The 25,934-nt window shown below is 39.7% G+C and overlaps 1 protein-coding gene across 1 annotated transcript in view; it reads right to left on the reverse strand.

Annotated features, from left to right (window-relative positions):
* The window catches only part of Wwc3 (WWC family member 3), a 103,522-nt gene that overhangs the window by 44,663 nt on the left and 32,925 nt on the right, over positions 1–25,934 (reverse strand). The window contains exons 2-5 of the mRNA XM_051174881.1: positions 22,068–22,177; positions 18,992–19,195; positions 8,038–8,114; positions 6,558–6,637 (exon numbers count right to left, since the gene is read on the reverse strand). Coding sequence (XP_051030838.1) covers positions 6,558–6,637; positions 8,038–8,114; positions 18,992–19,195; positions 22,068–22,177 — 471 coding nt within the window. The remainder of the gene's footprint in view (positions 1–6,557; positions 6,638–8,037; positions 8,115–18,991; positions 19,196–22,067; positions 22,178–25,934) is intronic.

Raw genomic sequence — 25,934 nt, forward strand, 5'->3', positions numbered from 1 at the left:
CCTCACAGAGTGGTAGGAACGGACCTAGCAGAAACTAGTTGTTGAACCACTCAGTGGGCACCCCTTTCAGTAATGTGAACAGCATACATAAGTAACAGGACTTCTTAAAACCCAGGGCTCAACTTAAATATAATCTAAAATATAGAGGATAAGGAAATACTTGAGCAGTTAATAAGAAGGTAACCAGGCCAATTAATAGATCTCCCTAAGATCCTGGCAGCCTAGGAAAACCATTGGACTGAGGATAACCTTCCTTCAAGGCTCCTCTGAGTATTTAAGGATAAAGTAAATAACATGATGGCTAGCAGAGACTGTGATATCAGTCACTCCTACAGTACCCAGACTAGGGTCCATTTATTATCCTGAGATACTCCTGTTCCAGAAATTGTCTGAGTTCTCCTGATAGGTTAGGAACCAAGGCAAAGAAAGTATCACTTGAATCTCGAAGGTAGCAAATAAGATAAAAATCATGAAGTAATATAGTATTCATGATTTCAAACAAAATGAAGCAACTTTAGGGTCAGCATGTAATTGAGAGTTTGCCTCTTCAATAGGATGATTCATCATGAATTTAGGTAAGATGTCACTTGCCCCAGAGACCCACAGAAAAGAAGAATGAATTTAGTGCCAGTATTAAAAACAAGTGTCCTGCCAGGCATTGGTGACACACATCTTTAATTCCAGCACTCGGGAGGCAGAGGCAGGTGGATCTCTGTGAGTTTGAGGCCAGCCTGGTCTTCAAAGAGAAATCATGTCTCAAAAACAAAAAGCAAGCAAGCAAACAAACAAAAAGTGTCCCAGGTAGGGAGGGTGGTCAGGGGGGCTGGCATGGATGAGTGAGAATAAAACTAGGGAGACATGAAGTTGGTCCAGTAGGATAACTCATCAAACATCTACCTTGTATTCTACAGAGAGAGAAGGACACATGAGAGTCATAAGCTGAGGAGACATTTAAAAAGATTCTCTGTGGTTACTCACAGGAATCATGAATCACAATAGTGCCTCAGCTCAGAGTAGGCAGAGTATAATTTGTGAGAGGGATTGGATGCCAAGTGTGGAAATATCACACCATAATAAACAGATGTAGTAACAAGGGGGTCGGGACAGCATTCTGGTCATCATACCAGTACCAGGAACATTACAGTATTAGGCAAATAAATGGGAGAAACTTAGGGTAAAGCCATGTTAAGTGTGCTTCTCAGGAAGGACAGCTCAGAATTAGTACAAGGTTCACTTCAGATCTCCAAACAGGAGACTACCAAGGGGATTCTGCCCATACCTGTGAGCATTCCAAGACCATGCTTGTGTTTTATTCATTCCAGAAACACTCTTTAGTTTCTGCATTATTGTATTTGCCTCTGGACTAGCAATGAGTCAAATTAAGGTAATTTTCAAGTCAGGTTTCAAAACCTGGACTCTGACAACAGAGTCCAGTGATCTTTCTCGAAATAGTTCACTTAAGACTTTCTCAGGATACATGATGTTTGTATTTTCTGAAGACTTTTCCAGAGAGCCTTGAGGGAAACACAAGGGAATAATACCCTTAGATGCTCTCATTCACCAATGAGAAAAGCAGAAGTGCCATAGCTGTCAACATATTCTGTTGGCAAAGCCATGGGAAACAGAGACGTCCCAAGTCCAGTGGTAGGAAGACAAAATGATGCAGCTGCTGTAGGAAAATTTGGCAATGTCTAATATATGACAAATACATTTATCCTGTGACCGACAAAACTAACTTTCAGGTACTTATCCTAAAAGATACATATGTACAAAAGGAGGCAGAAAGCTTATGGGAAATATGTATGGCTTTGGCAAGCCACCAAAGCAAGAACTTACTGAAAATCTGGAAATTCAAGAAGAGAAATCTAAAATCAGGGAAACTATTACAGGACACACAGATTCTTTTCTTGAGCAAATCAATTATTAGGAAAACAAAAGGAAGATGAAAACATTGAACAGAAACTCTAAACAAATGCACTGTGTGGCCTCACTGGAATTTTGAGTCAAAGAGAATGGGAAACAGGAGAGCTCTTTGCTGATGGGTGCCTAGTAAGTGAGATACTAGGGCTCAAATTACGTTCGAAAAAGGGTCTACAATTTTAGGGAAAAGATTTATCAATTAAATGTGATTTGGGGATTTGTTTCAATAAGAACTTAGGGAATGAGATAGGGCTATATATTTGTCAAGACTAATCACTGTGGGGTTAAAATAGGAAGAGGGCTATAGGAAACTTTCATTATATTCTTCTCTCTACTTTTATATGTCCTCTATCATTGAAAGCTAACTCTCTCTCTCCCTCTCCCCCCTCACCCTGACACACACATTCATCATTAATTCAGAAACTATATCCAAGGCCAGCTCCCCTCCACAAATTTGCAGCATATATAGATTTTAAAAAAATACAAAAGGTTCTTTTTTCCTCTCTTGGACTCATGCATAATGATGGATTTCCTTGCTAGCCAGGAAATTCACCAAGATAAACAAGTCAAGTTTAAAATGTTATGAGCAGCCAAACTCATGTTGAGGTGCTCTGAAGTTTCTGGGAAGCAAGAACATCAGAAAATTTCTGGAGGAAAACTGGAGGCTGCTGCATTAAACCGTGTTAATAATTAAAACCAAACCAAAACAAAACCATAAGCTTAACATTTATGTACAACAGCTCATTTGCTATCTAGTCTTGATTTCACAGGGACAGTGGGATGATCATTTTTTCTCAAAATTTCTCAATGAATAATATAAAAATTTCTCAATGAATAATATAAATATTCACAATTGATCTGATCCAAACGTAAGTGTCCCATCTTCAGTAGCAGAAAATTAATTTGGATGTAAAAAAATCTCATAGATGGTGGTACTCAGGGCAAGGTACCAGTTTGTTTTTCACTTGCAAAGAAACTTAAGAGTGATGTATGCGTCTATGTTTTCCCTTTTTCCTGAGGCTGTATCACAGAATACAATAAACACATAGTGATAATGCAGCTTCCAACAGAGCAGTAACATGCTTGCTATTCAAGTAGGGCTCTTTCCGGACTACTCCTTCCTGAAAGGTGTTTGAAGTCTGGCTCACTGGTAGGGCACAGAAATGAATGTAAGCCCCTCAGGACCAAGGCTAGGTCCAGAACCTCTCCATCTGCTTTTTTACAGGTAAGGGTAGGTATCCCTGTGAGCTATGGCAGGCAAGATGAATCTCTCCTAGGAAAGAGGCAAGTTTACAATGATTACTCCCAAGTATGACATCTTGCTAAGGCAATTAGAAACTAACTAAAAACATCATGTCTCTCTCTTCTGGGATCCCAATTCCTATGTCTATGCCAGCTGCAGGCATGAAGTTAAGCCTCTCTCCCTGAGCTCATTCATGCTACATAGCAGGAGAAGCAGAGGCTACCTGCTATCCCTGAGTCACAACTAACAACTACAACAGATGGACTACTTCCTAGCAAGGGCAAAGGGAAGTTCATTTTCCAATTCCCAGCATATTTTATGTTCTAGATTATTCAGTCTTAACCGGATATTACAAACTTTGTATTCAAACTGGGAAACAGGCTATCCACAATGGGCCAGGAGAAGCATTGAGCACCAAACACAGCAATCTCGGCAAAAGCCACTGCCTTTAGGAAAAAGCATAGGAATTGACTCCCTGTGAGCTTTGGGACTGCTGTACACCCTCATATTCTTTCCGAACCCTAGTCACCTTCCTCAGAACATTTGCAAGTAAAAAATGAAATGATCTGCAGCTTCCAGCATACAAAGAGACCACTATTAAAATATCAGGTTATCCCACACCATACAGTAAAGTTATTAATAGCAAAGGGCATTGAAAGCAGGAAATCAACGACACATTCCAGGCAAATTTTGATAACCTATCAAATCCAATTATTCATTCCTTTTAATGGAATAGTCCCAACACACAGGGAAGCATCCTAAAAGCATCAGGAGATCTGGAGGCTCTCTGGATGATGGGGGAGGGGCGGCAGATAAAGAGCCTGCACCAACACACTGGGAAGCACTGCATCAAGCAGACCAAATGAGCAACAAAAGCCAGTAGCCAGGAAGCACACAGTGCCGATGCAGCTTCCAACACAGCAGCGTGGAGAAGAGGCTTGATTTACTTAAGACAAAACTTTTAAAAAGCAGAACAAAACCAGCTGTGTTAACTGACTAGTGCTAATTAAAAGTCTCAGCTTGCAGAACCAAAACCCAGGCAGACTACACAAACAGATTGCTCAGTTCTAGTAAAGAACAAAGAGGGATAATGACTTTGAAAGGGCTCAGATGGCATTATGCTGATCGGCTTATCAAAACCCACCTGCAGGGGGCATGGCTGTGTTTCTGAATAAATTGCCATCTTTTTAACTTTCCTGGGAGTCAGGGCCAGAGACCGCCAAGTTCCCCCAGGCAAAATGCAACAAATCCTTTGTTTTGTGTCTTCCCTGGTACCCAGATGACCTTAATATAAAAAGGACACATAAAGCAACCCTGAACCAACCCAATCCAGGCTGACTACAATAGTCAGTCTCTGGCTGGATACCTGATCCACAAATTAAAGGACATGCTGGATGGATAAGCAGCAAACATGAAGACCAGAATTTGAATCCCCAGAGCCCATATAATTGTCTGGTAGCTGGGACAGCCTGCTTATAACCCCAGCACTCACAAGGTAGAGATAGGAGTTCTGAATTCCATTGAGATGCCCACTTTAATGAGTAAGGTGGAAAGTGATAAAGACTCCCATATTTCAGCCTCAGGCCTCCACATGCATGACATACAAGTCCACACACACTCATAACACGCATATAATAACACACCACAAACACATACACATGAAAAAGGAAAAAATAGTCAATCTCAATGTAATGTTTAAAAATAGTCTGATATCACCAGATCATACCCCTCACACAAGGCAGAGGTAACTACACTTATCAAACACACTTATCTATTATCTCCCCATAAAGATCAACACTGCCTTCATAATTATTACAGTGTTACTGAGTGTGAATCTACGATACAAAACATGCTATGTTGCTTGTCTTTACCCACTACAGTAACCATATGGTTACTATAATTCTGCACTCTGGGCAACTGAATTTGATCAGTTCTGCTATCAACTGCATATTTGTACCCCTTCCCATTCTTCTGTTGAAGCCCTATGCTCTAATGTGAAAGTACTTTGGATGGGGCTGGGAGTTAGACAAGGACATGAGTATACCCACATATGTTCTAGAAAGAAAAGGAAGAGAGACAAAACTTAGACAACCTCTCTGAGCCATGTAAGGAAACTGTCAGTGTAAAAGTGACTATCTACAAGTCTGGAACTAGCACATTTATAGGAATAGACTCAGACTTCCAGACTTCTTGTGAAATGAAAGACTGTTCTTCAAGCCACCCAGCTGATGGTATTTTCTTGTAGCAGGCAGAATGGCTAAGACAATCGTGTAAACAGGAGAAACAAACACAGGCTCAGAAAGTATGAATCACATGTCAAGTTTAGCGAGTGGAACCAGGCTCTGAAATATCTACCAGTCAATAAATCTACACTACTTTCTTAAGAAAACTAATTCTAGCCAGGCAGTGGTGGCTCACCGCTTTAATCCCAGCACTCAGGAGGCAGAAGCAGGCAGATCTCTGTGAGTTCAAGGCCAGCCTGGTCTACAGAGTGAGTTCCAGGACATTGAAGGCTATTACACAGAGAAATCCTGTCTCAAAAAAACTAAAACCAAATGAAAACAAACAAACAAAAAACCCTGATTCAGACAAATACCATCACCATCTATAAATTATCTCTTGTTCACTTCATGTGCTGATTTAATACAGCTTATTAATTATAAGAAATTCCTCCTCAAACTGTTTATATGGATCTAATTGCAAGAAAAGGAGGAAGTCTTGCAGATGACACTATCCAGCAGTACTTTTTGTGATGATGGGAATCTATAGCCTATGCTGCATAATGTGTAGCCACTAGCCCTGTGCTTCTCAACTGCAGGCATTTGACAACGTCTGGACACGTTACAAGTTGTCACAATGGAAGTTGGAAGCTACTGACAGCTAATGGGTAGAGATCAAGGATGCTGCACAGCCTCTCTGGTGTGCAGGATGGTCCACACCAAGAGTCATCTAGTTCAATATATCACTATTGTCATTGTAGAGACAATATGCCCTACCCATGTATGACTACTAAGAACATTAGATGTGACTACCGAGACTGGGAACTAGTCTGTAATTTTATTCTAATGAATTTTAGAATTAAAAAATTAAGAGAAACTAATACAAATATTTAAAGGTAAATAGTGACATGTGTCTTAAGCAGTACAGCTATAAAAAAGTATGCATAACATAAAAAGAAGGGTTTTGTTTCCCAAGTATTTCCATTGGAAAGAATAAGGTATCTTTAAGGAAATGAACTATTCTGCTGTTTGAGATCAGAACATAATGGACATAAAAATTAAACTCTTGATGCTTTTAAACATGACATGATATGACATGCCCAGGTACCAAATGTGCCAGAAAAAAAAAGGAAATCACAAGAAAATGCTCCCATGTACACATGCAAGTAACTCACTCTTGTAGGGTCTCCACACCCCTTTCTTTGTACTGTAGCTCCTGCTTCATCTGGGCCAGCTCTCGTTTTAATCTGGAAAGCTAAAAACATTTTTTTCAAATCCAAGCAGTGATAAATTATTTATACAACAGTCACCCACATTCTTCCTCAGATTTCAATTGCATGGGTCATCTATTCTCCACTATTCTAGGAAAACTGCCTTGCTTAGACTAGAACTCCCCAATCCTGAGCAGTGTGGTGAAGAACTGTCTTCTAGATATAGCATGGTTTTACACTTATAAACTCAGAGCAACTCTGGTTCTCTACTACAAGACTTGCACTAAATCAAGCCAGCCACATTCCAGCATAGATGGGGAAGTAGCCTCCTTACTGAAGAGCCCTTAGCAGTTATAGCTGATGGGGAAGGAAAAAATAAGTCATCTTTTCAGAATGTGTCCACTGGTAGAATTTCCAGTAGATATTATCATACCCACACACATATGGGCAAACACTAATCGACTTAGGTAATCAAAGAAAAAAAAGATATGAAGTTGGAAAAGGGATGTGTTGAGGGGATATGGAGGAGTCTGGAGGAAGGAAATGGGTGGTGAATATGATCACATTTCATTGTATACATGTATGAAATTCTCTAATGAAAAATTTTTTAAATCCCTAGTCCTGACCAATCCTATGAGGTGTGGAACAACACTTGTTTCCTGATGGTAACACTGTACGCATCACATAGCAAATGTAACATTTTATCATCTTCACTTGCACTTATTCCTCATAGATGTTACCAAGGATTCCTTAAACAGACTTTGGATCCATTAAGCCACATGGGAATGGGCCTACAAACTTTCAAGTTTAAAAAGCTTCCCAGGTGTTTTTCTTTGCTGTGCTTAAACTTGACAACTAAAACGCACAGCCTAGTTTATGTAATTGCACACCAGTAAAAGAGGAGGGCTCATTACCAAGATGTTTCCTGAGCTTTGTCACAAAACATGAGTCCTCTCTCAGACAACCAGGTGTGATAAGGGCCTAAAGGGATGAGACAAGTTATCATTCAATGAATATAGGTGTTACCATGGAAGGATCAGAATAGTTCTGATGAAGCGCTGCTATAGCAGCTGGTTCTTTGGGACTAGCAACCCAAGGAGAACAACGCCAAAAGTGGTACCCTATTGGCAAAGAGAAGCAGCCCTGTGACACTGGACCCTGACATCATGCCATCTTCCCAAATGGTTGGATAGCCTATCCTATAAATAATGTAATGGATACTGGCTACTTTTTGTGTGATGAGAAATAGTTTTAAAACAAAATAGTTTTTTCAGCTATTGCAAAATAAGTGAAAAATAAAACAAAATGCAACAATAATTTGTATAAAAATCTTAGCAAAGTCTTGGTGTCAGATGTATTGATGATCACAATGAATCATAATAAGTATTGTTACATAGAAATACATACAGTGCTTTCCAGCTGTGAAAACCCTGGTTTCACTTACCCTATCCCGGCGACTTGCTATTTCTGCTTTAATCTGGTGTGGATCATACTTTGTGTTAGTTGAATATCCAGAGAAGGCTAAAGAAAAAGAAAATGTTTTATTTTACAACAGAGTCTTTAAATGAACAAAAGGAACTTCTGATTCATCATATTAATAACTGATTCTCAGTCTAGGATTTACACATGGGCACTGGCTCCCAAATAATTATTAACATTTCACAACCTCAAATCTGATGTTTGATTTTTGCATTAAAATTTACTATATGATCACAGAAGAAAAATAAGCTACAGGTAAATAAACTGTTTACTTCTACTATAAATCTATGAGGGGTAAATCCCACATAGACACAAGGGAGAAAAGAGTATGGCGTGGAAAATTGTTCTTACTCAATTACTTTCCAATACAAAGGCACAGAAGTGATTAAAGGATAGAATCAAAGGTAACTATTGTTATTCTTCATGGTTGCATGTCAACTGATTTTATATTTTATTGTCTTTACATCTGTAGTCTCTAAGTAGATAATTGTTGCCATGAAAAAGAAAAAAATAACACTGAAACCATATAAAATTAAAAGACATCTAGTTTTCCAGTTCCATCAAAATCTAGTTACTGTGTCAGTCTAACTAGACTGAAGGCAGTGTGCCCCCAAGTTACTTTTTTACTGGAAACTGAAGTAAGGTGTTCACACTTTGATTCTCAGTTTGTTTAGATGTTTGGCTAAAGTAAACCTATAGTTTCTTAAACAGTGTCATGCACGAGACTTGATGCTTTTTAAAGACAGTGTCATTAGTATGACTAGTCAATACCTGGCGTAAATAAACCCCACAGATCTGTTTCTGCCAATTGCTGTCCACACAAAGCTGAAAACCCTCTCTGACATTCAAGTGGCTGAGACAGTCAGTATCTGTCCCCTAGTCCCTCACTTCTCTTCACTGTTTTTTTCTTCTATTACTATCACTTTTGTTTACATAGCTGAAAGTGGTAGTTCATACTATGGCAACTTGATTTCTATTCTCTTCAATAGTTCCATGGCCTTCTCCTGTGAGCCTACAAGTATCATCAGCTTTCTGGTAGTGACCCTTCCATTCACTCCTGTGATTTCAGTACTATTACTGACCCTCTCATAGTTTAACTTAGATGCTCACAACTAGAACTTAATTCAAAATCCTTTCCTCACTTTATACTGGAAAGGACAGTTTAAAACCATCAAGTAGCTTACACAGCAAGATTATTTAAAACTTCAATTAGAACCACATCCAAAGTTAATTTGAGCAGTTCAGAGCTCCTATTTTAAAAACAGCTCTATGGAAAATCTACTATTTAAGCCCCATTTAGTCAGAACTTCAAACAACTGAATCTGCTGGAAATAAATATCTGGAAGAGTGAAATGTCTGCCAGCTTTATCTCAAATTGTCTTATACTTAGAATTGTGGTCTCTCAAGGACATGGAGGGAAACATTTTTATAACACAATTCTTAGCTGGGTGTGGCAGCTCATGCCTGTAATCCAGGACTTAGGAATCTGAGGCAAGGAGACTGCTTTAAACTGAAGGCCAGAATGGGCTACAGAGTTAAGACCCTGTCACAAACAAAATCCATAATTCTTAGGCTAGGAATACAGATCTTTCATAGCATGAGAAAAGCCATATATTTAATAAGCACCAGTCCCGGACCACACCCCACCAACACACCAGAATTTTATCTTAGATAAGAATGTCTATTTCCAAATTCTACAACTTACATTACCCAACTCATAGATTTCATTTGAGATAAAAAATGAATGTTATAGCTCAAACAATGTTATTTTAAAAAATTTGAAATTGTATGGGAACGGGTGTTTTGCTTGCATGTATGTCTATGTACCATGGAGTGTCTGGTGCCCTTGCACCCAGAAGAGGAAGACATTGGATTCCCTGGAACTGGAGTTACAGATGCTTGTGAGCCACCATGTAGATGCTGGGAATCAAACCCAGGTCTTCCATGAGAGTAACCAGTGCTCTTAATTGCTGAGCTCCTCAAACAATGTTCTTTTAAAAAAAATTATTTATTCATTATGTATACAGTGTTCTGTCTGCATGTATCCCTGCAGGCCAGAAGAGGGGGCAAGATCTCATTAGGGATTGTTGTGAGACATCATGTAGTTGCTGGGAATTGAACTCAGGACCTCTGGAAGAACAGCTGGTGTTCATAACCACAAAGGCATCTCTCTAGCCCTCAAATATTGCTCTTAACAGGCAAAAATCATTGATAACTATCTCCACATTATAAACATCTCCACATCAGGGCTAGGGAAATGGCTCAGTGGCAAACTACTTGCTACACAAGCACCAAGACCTAAGTTTAAATCCCCAGAACTCATGTGAAGCCTGGTATAGTAATGATATCTGTAATCCCTGTGTTCCTACAACAAGATGAGAGGTGTAGACAGGAGAATCCGTCCACAGAGGCTCTTGGGCCAACTAATCAGGCACACAGGGGTGTGAAACAACAAGATGCTGTGTCTCAAGGTAGAATGTAAAGAAAAACATCCATTGCCTTCTAACTTCCACAATGCTGTGTGTGCCTACTTACACACACACACACACACACACACACACACACACACACACACACACACACCTACCTAAGCCTACAGGCCACTGGTTAAATGCAATATGTAAATGTCTAAGATTTGCTATCTACTCCCTTACACTCCAGTTAAGCATGTCAACTTATGTCAGGAGGATAATGCCAATTGGATAATGCCCGGGATCTTTCCCACTAAGACTAGAAACTAAACCTACTACCACAATTCAACATTAAATTCAGAAAGTTCCAGGACAGCCAGAACTGTTACACAGAGAAACCCTATCTTGAAAAACCAAAACCAAACCAAAACAAACAAACAAACAAACAAAAAAAACAGCAAAATCCCTTGTTAAAAACCATTAACAAACAGCAGAGTCTGTGAGAAAGCTCAGTCTATGAAGTACCTGCCACAAAAGCATTAGGACCTGAGTTAAATCTTTAGACCCTACGTAAAAAAAGCTAGGCACAGCGGCTTGTGTTTGTAATCCCAGTGCTGAGAAGACAGAGACAGCAGAATCCCTGGGGCTAGCTTGCCAGACAGCCTAATCAGTGAGAGACTCTGTCTCCAAAAAGTAAATAATAGTAAGAACAAACCAAAGCCCTTGAGGAACAATACTGAGGTCTGGTGCCCACATACATGTGCATTCACATGCAAACATGTGCATTCATACACACACATGTAGTTGCACACTTGAAAACACTAAGTAACATAAACTTGGAATCATCATCACAAAATAGTTTCTGCCTCTAAAATGTCTTAAGAAAAAATTAGTAGGGACTTGAAAAACACATGAGAGCTGAGGTGGCCACTACTGTACATTTACACAGAAGCCTCTCCCCACTCCTGTCTCTTGCTTCTCCCTAACAGAACCATAACAGTGACCAGTAGCCATATTCAGCATACTTTAGATACAGAAGTGGGGCTTAATGAAACAAGACTACCACCATAGGCACTCCAAATCCACCAATGAAAACCCCCAACCCAATCTTGGGAAGACTCCATTGTTCATGAATTGCTTGTCAAGACATGTGGGATTAAATCTTCATATATATATAACTAAAACCATGTGAAAAGAGAGCTTTTACTGCATGAAACCATTTGTTACTGTCTAAAATTAAGAATTCCAAGTCTGAAATGAAGGAAAAGGCAATCCAAGTATCCAAGACTGTGAACATATTTAATCTCAAGATGCTAAGAATAGTGGTGAACACTGCAAAACTTTTAATAGTATAATTCAATTTATAAATAAAATGCTGAGTTCCAGTAAGTCTATCAGAAGCACTCTCGGAGTCCAAGGAATAGCTTGGACTCCTGACCCTTTTTCACAGCACACATGTCACTTTTATTACAAGATAGCTCCCTATCCATCTCCAACCCTGAGGCTTATAATAAACACCAGACTTCCACCCTCTCCTACTTTGACAGTTGAATGCAGAAAGACATTAACTAACTCAAAGGGTCTGTTCAGGAATATAATATTCCTTTGAATGTTATAATGATAATGTTACAGTTCTAGCTGGACAACAACGTAAAGAATTAAACATCATAAGAGTGCCTTTCACATGCATTTTACATATTTTCACAAAATCTTTATCAAGCAGGGGAAACAGTGGTACTTTCCTTCTTATATAGAGGAAAACAACAAGTTTGTAGTGACTTGACTTGCACTAGCACTCACTCACAGGAAGAATCACAGCTAGGACTTGAGCTCCTGGGGATTAGCTCTCAGTAAACATGCATGCATGTAGCCTTCAAAATTGAGGGTTGCTGACTAACATGTGAGAAAAATGCTGTGTGATCTATTTTTCTCTGGCCTGCTCCAACCTGCCTGTGGGAAGGGAAACAAAAGGATGACAGGATTGCCTAAAGCCTTCATCCCCAGCCAGACAAGCAGATGAGAAAACCTTTAGCAGAGTGCCGATGGAAGATAGTCTGAGTGGGATAGGCTTGGAGCCTCAGAAAGAATGTTGGCAGCACTGATGGCTGATAAGGTCAAGCTCTGCCACCACCTGACCAAAGAATCCAGGATGAGTCAGCATGTTCTCACCGGAGATAAGGCCGCCTCTTTCCCAGGCACCCAGAGACACTTGCGGCATCTCAGCTCATTCTTGGAACCATGATAATAAAGTCACATTCCTGCTGCTAGATGGGACAAGTCACAGTCAATCTAGGCCACCAGACCTCAACTCAGGAATTACCTGAGAGACTTTAAAGGAACAAACAATAAAAATGTCCAACTCTATTCACAGCTAATTAACAGGCAGTAGCAGTAGATAAAGGCCCTCCAGGAGACTTGTCTCCATAATTGACAACTGCTGGTGTAGGCTGAGGGTAAGAAACTTTTTCCAAAAAGAAATAAATATTAATTATATTTGTTTGGTTATCTGGGCCATACAGTCTGCCTCAAATGCTTGATTCTGCTGTTTTCACTGGCATAGACAATAAGTGAGTGAATGGTCATGGCTCAGTTCCAAGAAAATGTTTTTGCAAACACCTGCATGGATAGAATTCAGCCTGCAGGCCTAACATAGTTTGCAGACCTGTGGCTCAGACTACAACTCTACCACAGGCAAGACTTTTTCAAAAGGCTCCTGAGAATGGCCACATAGTTCATCTGAATTCATGCAGAGGCTAGAATTTCACAAGAATGAGGGAGTAACTACAGAAAAAAATTGCTGAGGTAAAGAATGCATTAATCAGTAAGAGGAAGGCAAACAGAAGAACATGTTGTAATGAAAAATATAGATTTCTGCAAAATGGAGCTGTAGGAAAAAGTAGGGGTGTGTCTACTGTAGAACTGTTTCAGCTTGAGTGGTCTACAAAGCATAAACTAGGACTGTATAACAGGGAGTGAACAACACAGGTGCTCATAGACATGAAGGAGTGTTGTGATCTCTGTTCCTGGACACGTATTTGTTTTAGTCAGGAACAAAAAAAAAGTCAAGGCTTGGACATTCTTAGATACCAGATGGCCCAACATTGAAATTTTTCCCCCAGTGAATGGAGTTTCGTTGTAGTGACCCTATAATGTATGAAGGGTGTGGGCAAAATGCACTTCCGCTCCTCCAATCCTCTTGACACCCTTCTGTTCCAGCATTAGAAATGGCTATTCTAGTTTGTTTCTATGTTTATCACTGTTGCTTCATTTCTCTGACAATCAGCCATTAAGAATAAATTGTGTCCAGAATTTAGTTCATACCAATGGCAGGCACTAAATATCTAGGCAAAAAAAAAAAGGATGTGTACTGATCCTAGGTGGGCCACATGAAAGTCAAGAACCAGAAAATACTCTCCCTTATAGTTGTCCTAGGTATTTTGCATAATTTCTAGACACCTTATTAATTTTCAGATATCTTGAAAATAGAGAACGGAGTGTTTTTCAAAATTGCAACCAGTACTTCTGAGATGCCTTTTCCTTGTCTAAGAAAGAGTACAGAGAATTGAAGGTCACAAATACATCTGGGTTCCAATCTAAGTCCTATCATCCCTTGGGTACATAATCTTAAATAACTTTTCCCAACTGATATTGCTTCTCCCTCTCTCTCACATTGCTCCTCTCTCTGTGTGGGAGTATGTGTCTGTATATACATGTGCATATTCATATATGTACCAGAGCACAAGTGAATATTGGTGTGCATGCATATGGGAATTAAAGATATCTTCGGCCTTTCCTTCTTAGGTACTACCTTCTTTTTGAGACAGGCTATCTCCCTAGGTTGGGGGATTCACCTGTCTCTAGCTCCCTCAGTGCTAGGATTACAAGTATGTGCCACCATACCCAGCTATTTTTGCATGGGTTCTGGAGATAGAACTCAGGTCCTCTGTTTACAAGGTAAGCACTTCAATAACTAAACAATCTCCCCAGCCTTACATTCAATTTCTTTAGAGAGAAAAGAAGATCACAGCATGTGACTATCTGTGGCAATCATGCTACCGTACAAGAAATATTAGCTTATTGAATACTGCTTTACTTCTGCTTCAGGTTATTACCAATGGAGGAAGTAATTAATAGAAAGAAAATCTAGAGAGACAGTACTCAGTTCCCAGTACCACAACAAGGAGCTAGCTACCTCCTTGCTTAAATTGACTAGCTGGCATACAGAGATATGCCATGTGGCTGACTGTAGCCAGGTGTGCTATGGATCAAGGCAAAAGCATCTCCTAAAGTGGTCTCAGGCCCTCTGGTGTGGCCATATAAACCATCTGTTAGGTCACAAGCATTTAAGCCAACAGGATCACTGTACTGAACTTTACCCTGTGGCTAGAAAGAATTCAGTTGAGTCATGACTAGCAGGGTTTTCCTCATTGTAATCAGTAGCTCAGGTTAAACAGAACACTGAAAAGGCCTGGTGGAAACCCTAGGGACAGCAGCCACTTGATAAACCACTTGGATTAACTCCTAGATTCCATTCATAGCTGACTTTTTCCCTGGTGAGCTGATAGGCCCCAGGAAGCTCCACTGGCATCTTCAGCCCTTTCCTGAAAGCAAGCAGGCCCAAGTCTGGCCTTTAAGATAGCCTACTCCCAGAGAAGAAACTGGGTCTAGAAGGTTACTTCTGGCAGGTCAGGCAAGGGAACCTGTTGAACATGTCCTAACTTCACTAAATCACCAAGTCATCAGCCCCCTCTACTGAAGACACAGAGGTACCTTCAAAGACAGTCTCTTGAGTCTTTGTAATTAGAGGAAGGAATGTAATTGACTATAATTCCTTATCTGTCCAAATGTCAAGAGAATGAAAGGTACATGGAAATATAAAAAATAATCACATCAGTATCTCCATGGGATGTTAAGTAGTGAATAACCTTGCTCCATAGGCTCAGCACCACACTGGTGCCCCCTACCCTTACTCCTTCCCAAAACAAATATGTTAAAAATATTTGTATTTTCAAGGTCATACACTGCTGAGTTTCCATGCTCAGATCTAACTAAACTGGTAGTTTTAGGTCATGGCCCATACTTTCCCTTGACTCCATTTTACTTTTTCATTAACTACCAAGAAAGGTTGTTAAGTTTTTCTTTTCTTTTCTTACTTTTTTTCTTTTATCAGAGTCAGAGTTTCCCTGTGTAATAGCAGCAGTGGTCAAGGAACTCACTGTGTAGACCAGGCTGGCCTTGAACTACAAGAGATCACCTGTGGGGCAGCAACATCCTGTTTTATTCAAAATTTTATGATATGTATTCCTTCCCTTCCTTTTCTTTCTTTTTTCTTTTTTGGTTTTGGTTTTGGTTTTTCAAGACAGGGTTTCTCGGTATTGCTTTGGAGCCTACCTTGGCATTCACTCTATAGATCAGGCTGGCCTCAAACTCACAAAGATCTGCCTGCCTCCCAAGTGCTGGGATTAAAGGTGTGCTCCACCACCACCCAGCCCTCTTCTTTCTTTTTAAAACAAAATTTGTTTTTAGATTTATTGGTTTTATTTTATGTGTACAAGTGTTTTGCTCCTTTGCTCACAAGTGTGTCTGTGCACTGTGTTCATAGAGGTTAAAATAGGGCATGGTGATCCTCTAGAACTGAAGGTGTGAGTCATCATGTGGATGCTGGGAATCAAACCCATGTATGCAAGAGCAAATGTTCTTAACTGCTTAGCCATCTCTCCATCCCATCTATTCTCTTCTCCTAAATTCTGAATTGAGATCCTTTCTTGAGGACCTAACCAAAACATGTAACAGACTAATCACATAAGGGTTTCTGGGGGGAAAAAAATCAGTATTTGAATGAATCATAAAAACAAACAAACAAAAAACAAAACAAAACCTTGCCAATATTTGTCTCCTTTTTAGCTACAAAAAGCACTAATCCTATATGGATTAACCTTGTTTTACTAAGTAGCTGTCTGGAAGGTTAAGAAATGCTAACCATATGACCTTAGACCTACTTATAAGCCAATGCTTCAGGCTGGTGTGACCTACAGGCCCTAAGTCTGTGACCTTCTGATACAATGATAGCCATACATGCTGGGCCACTAAAATAATCTCAAGGGACTGAAATCTTACCTACTACAGTTTCTGGGAACAATAGATCAGTAGCAATAAATAGTAAAATAGACCAGCAATGGATCAATAGCAATATATCATCACCAATTGGACATCTTTTTAAAGTCCAAGTAATTTACTTCTAAAGAATCTATGGGTCAAAAGTAATTCATAAAAGAATTGAGAAATAATTTTGAAGTACATAAAAATGAAAAAAAAAACATACTAAATTTTGAGGGAGAAAAATTTATATTTTTAAAAGGTATGCAAAATGTAAGGAAGTCTTAAATCATTAACATACAGTTCAGATTTAAGAAAACTAGAAAAAGAAAGGGGTGGCAAGATGGATTAGTGGGTAAGGGCACTTGATGCCAAGCTCAAGGACTTGAATTGAATTTCCAGGACTCACATGGTAGACTAGTCAGCCAGTCTAACCTGACCAAGGAAAGCTAGGTTCATTAAGAGATCCCGTCTCAAAAAAAGTAATGTAGAGAGCTGAAGAAACAACAGAAAATTGGCCTCTGGCTTCCATGTGCATGAGCACTTGTTCACAAACACATGCAAAAACCCAAAAAAGAAGAAAATAATAAGACATAAATTATTAATATCAGGCATGAAAAAAGAGACCACCACCTCACAACCTACAAACCTTAAAAAAATAACTTGTATACTTGACCATTCAGATCACAATCCAACAATGTTTCCATGGGTTGAATGTACCTGGCTACCTTTATTTATACTTTCTCTGAAACATAGCTAGATTTACATGTTTATGTGTCATCTCTGACTACTTTTACACAATAAAAACAGGGTTGATTAGATGGCTCTGAGATGGAATGGCCAACAAAATCTAACATATTCATTGGTGATACTTCATAGAAAAGATTGTTGACTTTGGGACCAGATGCAGTATATAAACTCTTAGAAACACACAAACACAGACACTGACTCAAGAAAAACCACAAACTTAAATAGGCCTTTATCTAATTGAGAAGTTTCCACAAATAACTTTACACCCCAAGACATCTTTGGTGAATGGTATCACACAGTTAAAGAAGCATAGATACCAAATCCTCATGAACTCTTTCAGGGAGGAGAGGGAATGCATTCTATGAAGCCAGTATTACCTTGCTATGAAAGTAAGACCACAGCCTGAAAAGAACAGTGTGGAGTAACGGAAGCTTGTATAACTCAGCACTCAGTTGACCTATCACTTTCTTCTGGAAAGTTTTAAAAATAAACTAGGATGAACCAGTATCATAAGTAAGAGATAAGATGACCTCAAAGCAACACATTATTATACCTGAATTGCCTCTATTCCCTCAAGAAACATAGCAATGAAAATATCTTAAATTCCTGCTTCAGAAGCAAACCCTTCCTCAATGTCCATAGCTTCTAAGCTTTTCACCTTTAGCAGTAGTTGCAATACAAGAGAGCACAAGACATATATATGACCTTTTGACCTTGATTCTATTCTGACTTACAGCACAGAAAAAAAAAAAAAACTAGTATTATATCTTTAGTGGTCAAAGCTGTTACCAGCATCAAATACCTGGCAATAAAACAGTATCACTAGTCAGTTCCCCACCTCTATGTCTCAACTAGCTTTTACTGATAATAACAAAATCTAGTAGTACCAAGTTTATATGTTCTCTCCAAGATCACTGGCACCCAGATAAGTGTTTCTGTACAGGAAATTCTTTTGGGAAGGGGCAAGCATGTTCAAGTAGTGACTGATCATGTTTACAAAAGGCTCTGGCCTCTAAAACTGAACCTGGCTCCTTCCACATTTAGATGCCTTCTAAGTGTTAGTAAAATGAAAGCCCACCTCTTGCTGTCTCTACACTAAGCAAGGTTTCTTTTGAAACTAGCTGAGGACAGCCTCTTACTTAAGGATCAGAATGACCTGGATTAGACTGGGTTTTTCCTCATTCAGTGTTCTGCCTAACAAGTCTAAAGTATAATGAAGTCTAAAGCCCAGAAACAGCTTTTACACAGACAGGAGACTGACATATCTGCAGACTCCTGGATCTCCCCATTCAGTTACTTATAAAGCCATTCTGTGGCTTTCTTCAGAGATCATTTCAGACAAGCAGCATTAATTGTGGCCATCTCTAAGTGGAGCCCTCCAAGTGAAATCTGACAATCATGAAATAGGAGATTGTTTCATATCACTGCCTAAAACTGTATGGGTGTTTACTTTACACCATTAATACCTGATCTCTTTCAGTCACCATACTCCAGAATCTGGGTACAATATAGACAACTTAATAAATATGGATTGCCCAATAGTATGTGAGTGAGAGTTTACAAAGCTGTCTTATCCAAATAAAAGTGACCATGGTTCCGAGAGCTCAGTCAAGAGAGTGGCTTTAAAGAAACACATTCATTGAGGGAGACAAGTCAACTCACAGCTGGTATATGAGCGGCCATCATCCTCACACAATTTGTGCAGCTGTTGATACTCTTCCTGAGCTAGCTCGAATCGCTGTTGCTTGATTTGGTAGATTTCTTTCTTCGCATTGAGAGCCTCCTGGGCTACAACTAAATACTCCTTCAGCATCCGTTCCTGCTCTCTCCTCCACTGCTCCCTTGGATCTTCAATCTGGGTAAGCTCTGAAATGAAAAGGGCAAAATCCCAAGTGAAATCAGGATGACATCTACAAGTTGATGGACAGGTGTGTATGTGACTAGTCAATTAATTAATTACCAAGATGCACCATATGGAAGGTTCTCCATCATGAACTTTTCTGAAGAGTGGCCCACCTTCTACTATGGTATCTAAAGCTCAGGCAAGAAGAAAATGCTACAAGATGAAAGGGAAGGCACTACAAGAAAATAGACACTGGAGAAGATGAACCTAAATGAGCTTAGAAATGTATAGCTAGTAGGTATTTATAGCATTATTCTTCCATACTTCTTTAATGTGGGAAAATACACACACTACTGTCCCCAACTCAGCTTGCTCCTCTCCTCTTCTTATTCTACCATGACCAAATCTTTATATCTTAACAGTCAGAATTGTGACATTTCCCACTTCTGCCTTCTCATTCTGAAGGCCTGGGAAGGACCCAAACCTATCTCCAGTTCCAATCTTTTTCTTGAGTTCCAGCCTGTGATTCTCATCTGCTTCCTGACTTCAACTCCTACACAGCCCTAGAGTAACTCTAAGCTAGTCTCCAAAGCACAACTCATTCTCACACAGGGCCTTTCATATCCAAAGCAAGACCAAATCAGACAATACACAGCATACATTGCTTCATCCTCGGCTTCAGCATCAACAAGCTTCACTAGCTTGGCCACAGTGGGAATCAACCTAACTCCTATCCTCAAAGAACTCTCACCTGAGTTCAGCCTCCCACAACATGCCAGGGGTCATGAAGATATATATGCTGGAATAGCATGCAGAGCCTCCAACATGGAGGAGTCTCAGAAGCACAATGCTAACTGAAGGATGCCAGACCCAGTAGGCCCCATAGTGTTTGATATTATATGTTTAGATATGATATGAAATGTCTAGAATATGTAAAACTGCAGGGACAAAAAGCAGATTAATGGGGGAAGACAGAGACGGGGGAAAGGGGGAATGCAGGATAATTGCTTAAGGAGGTGGGTTTCCCTTTGGGTCAAATGAGAGTGTTTTGCAACTAGATAGAGGTAGCTTCACAAATGTACCAACTGCTGTATTGGACTGTTTACTTTAAAATGTTTTACTTTATGAACTATGAATCTTACCTCACAGGGCTATAAAGGTAAATTGTATGTTGTCTGTGACATACACACATGCACACACACAGAGGGGATGATAGCAGGATTGGTGTGTGTGTGTGTGTGTGTGTGTGTGTGTGTGTGTGTGTATGTGTATGTATGTAATTGGTCCAAACTAAGTCCTCCTTGGAAATCCTCTCCCCACCTGCTTGAACCTATTCAGTCACCACTGTCACCCCAGACTATTAGAAACCTCTCCAAGTCTTCTCTATTTCAAGTATGGAAATAAAAATGTAAAATGCAAGAAGTCAGTCCTGCCCCAGCACCAGAGTTCCAGACACAATTGGCCTGATATGGAACAAGGGCAGGGCTTTTTAATAACTGCCCAGATGTTACTAATGTTTATTCAGCTGTAAGACCCACTGCAACAAGCCAGGTGAACAGCATTATTCACACTATTCCAGTGCCCCAGAAAGTGTTGGGAACCTTCTATGCTGCCAGTCTAGGATTATTTTGTCCCTTACTTCACCATAAACCTATACAGTTCCCATTTTAATATTGATTCCTCAAACGTAAAGAGTATTATGTATTCAAAGCTTCTCCTGGAGAACTTAGTTGGGAAGACAACCCTAGATGGCTACCTTCCCCTGAACACACATGGTCATGAGATGCTGGGCATGCTAAGAGCCAGTGGAAGGACCACTTTCAGCTTCTGTCCCTTAGCTTCTCTTCTGTCCTTTGAAGTATGTGGTAGATCTACTTTAAAGCTTCCGGACACCTGCATACCTGCCTAGAAGAGCAACAAGGCAGGTCAGTACTTATTCCTCTTCTCCAGTCATCACTGACTAGATTTTGGAACAGCTGCACTGTTTGAGACTCAGTGTCCCACACGGGAAGCTCCACTGCTCCAAGATCTAAGACACAAAGATTCAGACCCAAGCAGCTAAAAACTTTGGAGTGAGCCCCACAGGCCCAACATAGGAAGGAACTTAAAAGTTACTAAGGTAAAGAACAACATAGAACTTCAGACCCATACATAACAAACTGAGGCACACAAGACAAGCTACGGGAAAACCATGCTTCATGGTCCCAGTGGCAAAATGACAAGGAGAAAAATACTGAAAGAAGCTAGACAGAAAATGTGGATGGAGTCAGAAATGGAACCTTAACTGAGATCTGGTCAAGGAAGGCTGACAAAGAGGCAGATCATCAAAAACAAAGGCTTGATAGAGAATAGCTCTTGAATGAGGTTCAGCTTCTAAATTTGGGTTTCTGCATCTTAGCTCTACTCACATTTGGATTATGTTCATTCTCTGTGGTAGAGCCACCCTGAGCACTATAGGATGTTGAGAAGCAGTCCTAGTATCCACCCACAACAAGCCACCAGCACCTCTCCCAGGCCTGGTTACAACAAATGTCTCCAGACATTGTCTATCAGGGGAGGACAAACATGGCAGTTTCTAAGAACTTGTAAGTTCTACTTTGAAATCAACATGAGAATTTTTTCTGTTTCCTGGATACCTGGAGAATTTATTCCTTACAAATAGGAAAAACCTGAAGTGAGGTACAATTATATGCCTGCTTTGTGTATTCAGAATAAAGCTAGAGAAAACTTAATATACAATATCATAAAACCTCAATATTTCATTGGGCACCATGATCATTTTGGTTTACAAAACAAGGGTTTAGCATTTTTGAGATTATATGTGAAAACTTTGAAAAACAAAACAAACAAAAGAGAAAACTCACATATAACAATAAAATGTGACACTCTACTTACTATTTATGTGGTCCATATAATAAATTCCAATTTGTTTATCATATACAGTTTCCCATCCTAAAGGAAGTTCATCCCCAACACAATCAGCAAAGGTTAGTGGCTTTGTTATCCTGAAAAACAAAATTGTGAAAACTAATTTCAAAGTCAGGTCAGATTTGAATAACTTTGATGATCTAAATTATTTTTTCATACAGAATTATAATTCATAGTATCTAATTTACAGCCTTAGCCCCAACTACTTGGTTGAAAATTATTTACCAGGCCTGCGTAAGTAACAATCAATAATCATGTAAGTATACAGACCATTTAAAACATACTGTTGAAAGCACTTTAAATACCAGTGAAAACAGATATTGACAATGACCAACCAAACAAGTAAGACAAGCGTCTTCTTCCACACAGTGTAATTAATGAGGCCATAGCAATGGAATGTAACTCTTCCAGAATGAGAGAGAACCAGGCTCTGTTCTCACTCCCCGAGAAATGTCCTCCCTCACAACTTTCAGTTCCATGCAATACACGTGGACACTGACTTAGGTCTATGTACTAGGTACTTGCAATATTGTCACCCTGCGCATTAATGAATCAAACGTCAACCACTGCACAAAAGCAAAAAGCCAGGAAACCTAACAATATAGTGAGATGCCTTCTGAATACTTCCTGCATTCCTTGTACAGTAGGGATCAAAGATTTCAAAGGGTCCTTTTTTCTTCTTCTAGAGAAAAACAGGCAGAGAACAATGCCTACAAACATCTCTTCTTGAAAGAAATCTGATTAAGGGATCCTGACCTTACCAGGAGATAGAGAAAGTAAAGGGTGTACCACGGATTTCTTTAATCAGAGCCTCTTTCCCTCCCCCACTCTCATGATCATGTTGATTGACAAGCCAGTTTGAGAGCAACAGCTGTTGTATAAAACAGGACACACCTATAATTGTCTGAGTCTGGGCAGCTATCTCTTTGGTTGTCTCTATAAATGCACACTGACTGGCATGCATGGGAATCTGACAATCTAAATTTCACAAGCTCAATCCTCCCACTTCTTCTGTTCAAGTCCCTGGCTACAGAAAACTGAAGACCTCAAAACTGTAGCCAGTCCCTGTGAGGTTTTCCCAAAACTGGTTGGACAACAAAGCTATCTCTCCTAGGATGGTTGAAAATTGATAAAACACTATCAGAACAACACTGACTCCAAACTACATTTAATCTTCATTTTAAACATATGGTTTCAAGAAGTGTGGTAAATACAAAACTAGAAATAAATAATGTAGTGTAATCTGCGGACAGCCTCCCAAACATGGTACATTAAGGAAGAGAAGGACGATGCACAGCGAGAGTCCAACCTATTGCACACTTCCCTGCTCCATCCCACAGCACATATCTGAAACAGGATTCACTTCCAGGGTGGGGGGAGTGTAATGACATACTTCCATGTTAAGCCAGCAGTGAATGACAGGAACAGGTCATACCAAAAAGAGTTCTACCTTAATGCAAATTGAGTCCTGAGTATATCACTGCCATCCCAACATAGTAAGCATTCATATTTAAGCCTAGACAACCAGGCAAAGACAGGTAAATCTGAAGTTTATTTACATATATGATATGATTGAATCTACATATACAAGTGGGAAACATATCTTTACACCATGGCTGAGCCTAATCCACTTACTTTATACTTCAAAATAAGATCCTACCTTTCTATTTTTATAGGAAAATCAAGTTGTTCTAATATCAATTCCATACTCTTTGCTCAAAGAGGAAACTGAGAGGTACTTCTGCCATTTTGATGAATTTCATTTTGGCATGATTCCTGATTCCACTTCCTTTCTATGTCAAACATGAAAGGTTATAATCATACATAGTACAAGTGCCCTAATGCAAGCCAAGGAGGAGTTACACCTCTTGGAGTTCAGTTAATGTCAACAGCAAGGCCTCTACAACCACAGAAAAGTGATGAAGTTCTTAAAGGTAGTCTCAGAAGCCATAGCATCCACATTTTCCCAGACCACTGGTTTTGAGAAAAACCAGTAACCACATTCCAAAGATACCTAAGCTACTTGATCATGTCTTTACTGTACAAATATCAAAATGATGGGAACTTTTTTCTGCCAGAAAAGGTGTTTGTGGATAACACTACATGAGGCATAAATATATCATGTCACATGAGTTACACACCTTCAGAATCTGATCACATGTCTAAGGAGGATATTACGGCTAGGCACTGTCTGGGATTTGTAAAAGTTGTTGTTAGCTAAAAAGCATGTTTCCTGACTTGTCAGGGTGAGATTGAGAACCACCCAGGACAGACCTTAGATTTGATTGGGAAAAACCCTGCACCAAAAGCAAAGTACTAGTTTCCATCCTGGACAAATGTCATGATCCCTTGTCTTGTCAGATATCAACCCTCACTTGGCATAAAGACAGAGACTCTCCTTCAAATGCAATGGCTCTGCTGCACACACACACACACAAAAAAATGTACAACCGTGGGCTCAGGGTACAGCATAGCAACAAAGTGCTTGTCTAACGTGTAAAAACCTGAGTTCCATTCCCAACAATACACACACACACACACACACACACACACACACACACACACAAATAAGTATACACAAAATTGAGACTTCCAGGACCCTGGGCTGCTCTTACAGTCTCACCCCAAACAAGCACACACAACACATCTAGCTCTTTTGACTTCAACCTCTATACAAACACAACATCTCACCCACCCTCCCCTGCAAAAACCATTTCCACTTCAGTCTACTACCTTTCCCTAAGTCTTTCCTAGGACTCTCCTCTAGTACCCTGAAAAAGTCAGCTTTCTCCCTCATAAATCATTAGCAATCATTTTTGTGCAACTTCCAAACCCCTTCTACCTTGGAAGCAACTTCCATTTTTGCCTCACTGGACCCAGTGGGCATGAAAGAGGACTCCAAGCCATATTTACTGCATTTCTGTACATCTTCCACAGGCATGAGGTTAACTGTTCAGTATCCTCACTCAGTCAGAGCCAAACAGATCTTGTAAAGGAAGGTGGCCTTTGAAGCCAGCAGGAAGTCCAAGGCACATTTGTCTCCCAGCCAGAAAGTCCTTCCTATCCTCACTGAGAGTCTCAGCTACAATAATATCCATGTCTCCAAACCCAGAAAGTCAGTCCTTTTAATCTAAATAATTCCAAGCCCTAAACCAACCTTCACAGTTAAATTCTTTCTTGTATTTCCCAATGAACCTGAGATGCATGCCTTCTCTTGGGGAAAGGTGGGTTTGGAGAACTCAGCTATCTTTAGGTGTGTCTGGAACCATGTGTGCAAGATTTTTTGCTTTGTTTTCTATTTTTTTTTGTTTGTTTTACATCTTCCTATATGGTTTTTGAGCCATTGTGGGCAGAAAGAAGTACAGAAACTCTTCTCAGTCCAAGGCAGTGTGAACCAGAAGGAGGAGCCAAGAGAACGCATTGCAACTTTGGCTAGCATTTCATTTAAAAATATGTTACTATTTCATCAAAATATAAAGATGGAAAAAATTGAAACTGCTAATGTTAGCAGATGGCTTGTATGAACTTTATGAAGTTAAAAGAAAAATGGAAATTGCTCAGTATGTGGAAAGGCTAAACCTTTAAATAACATCCGGACTCAGCTGAATCCAAAAAGAAAAGGACAGATTTAATGGAACTGAACAAAAAGTTAGAAATATGTCAAAGACTATGTGAAAAAGTAAGGCAGAAGTTAACTTGTTCATATCCTTTTCACTTCTCCTGAACTGGAGGCCCTTCCTTCCACCCTCCCCCAAGGCCCTGAAGTCTTTTACCTTTCCCATACTTACATACCATATAGAAGCAGGAAAGAAAGGAGAATCAGAAACAGAGAGA

The sequence above is a fragment of the Phodopus roborovskii genome, unplaced genomic scaffold, assembly GCF_943737965.1.
Source record: "Phodopus roborovskii unplaced genomic scaffold, PHOROB, whole genome shotgun sequence".
Classification (NCBI taxonomy): Eukaryota; Metazoa; Chordata; class Mammalia; order Rodentia; family Cricetidae; genus Phodopus; species Phodopus roborovskii.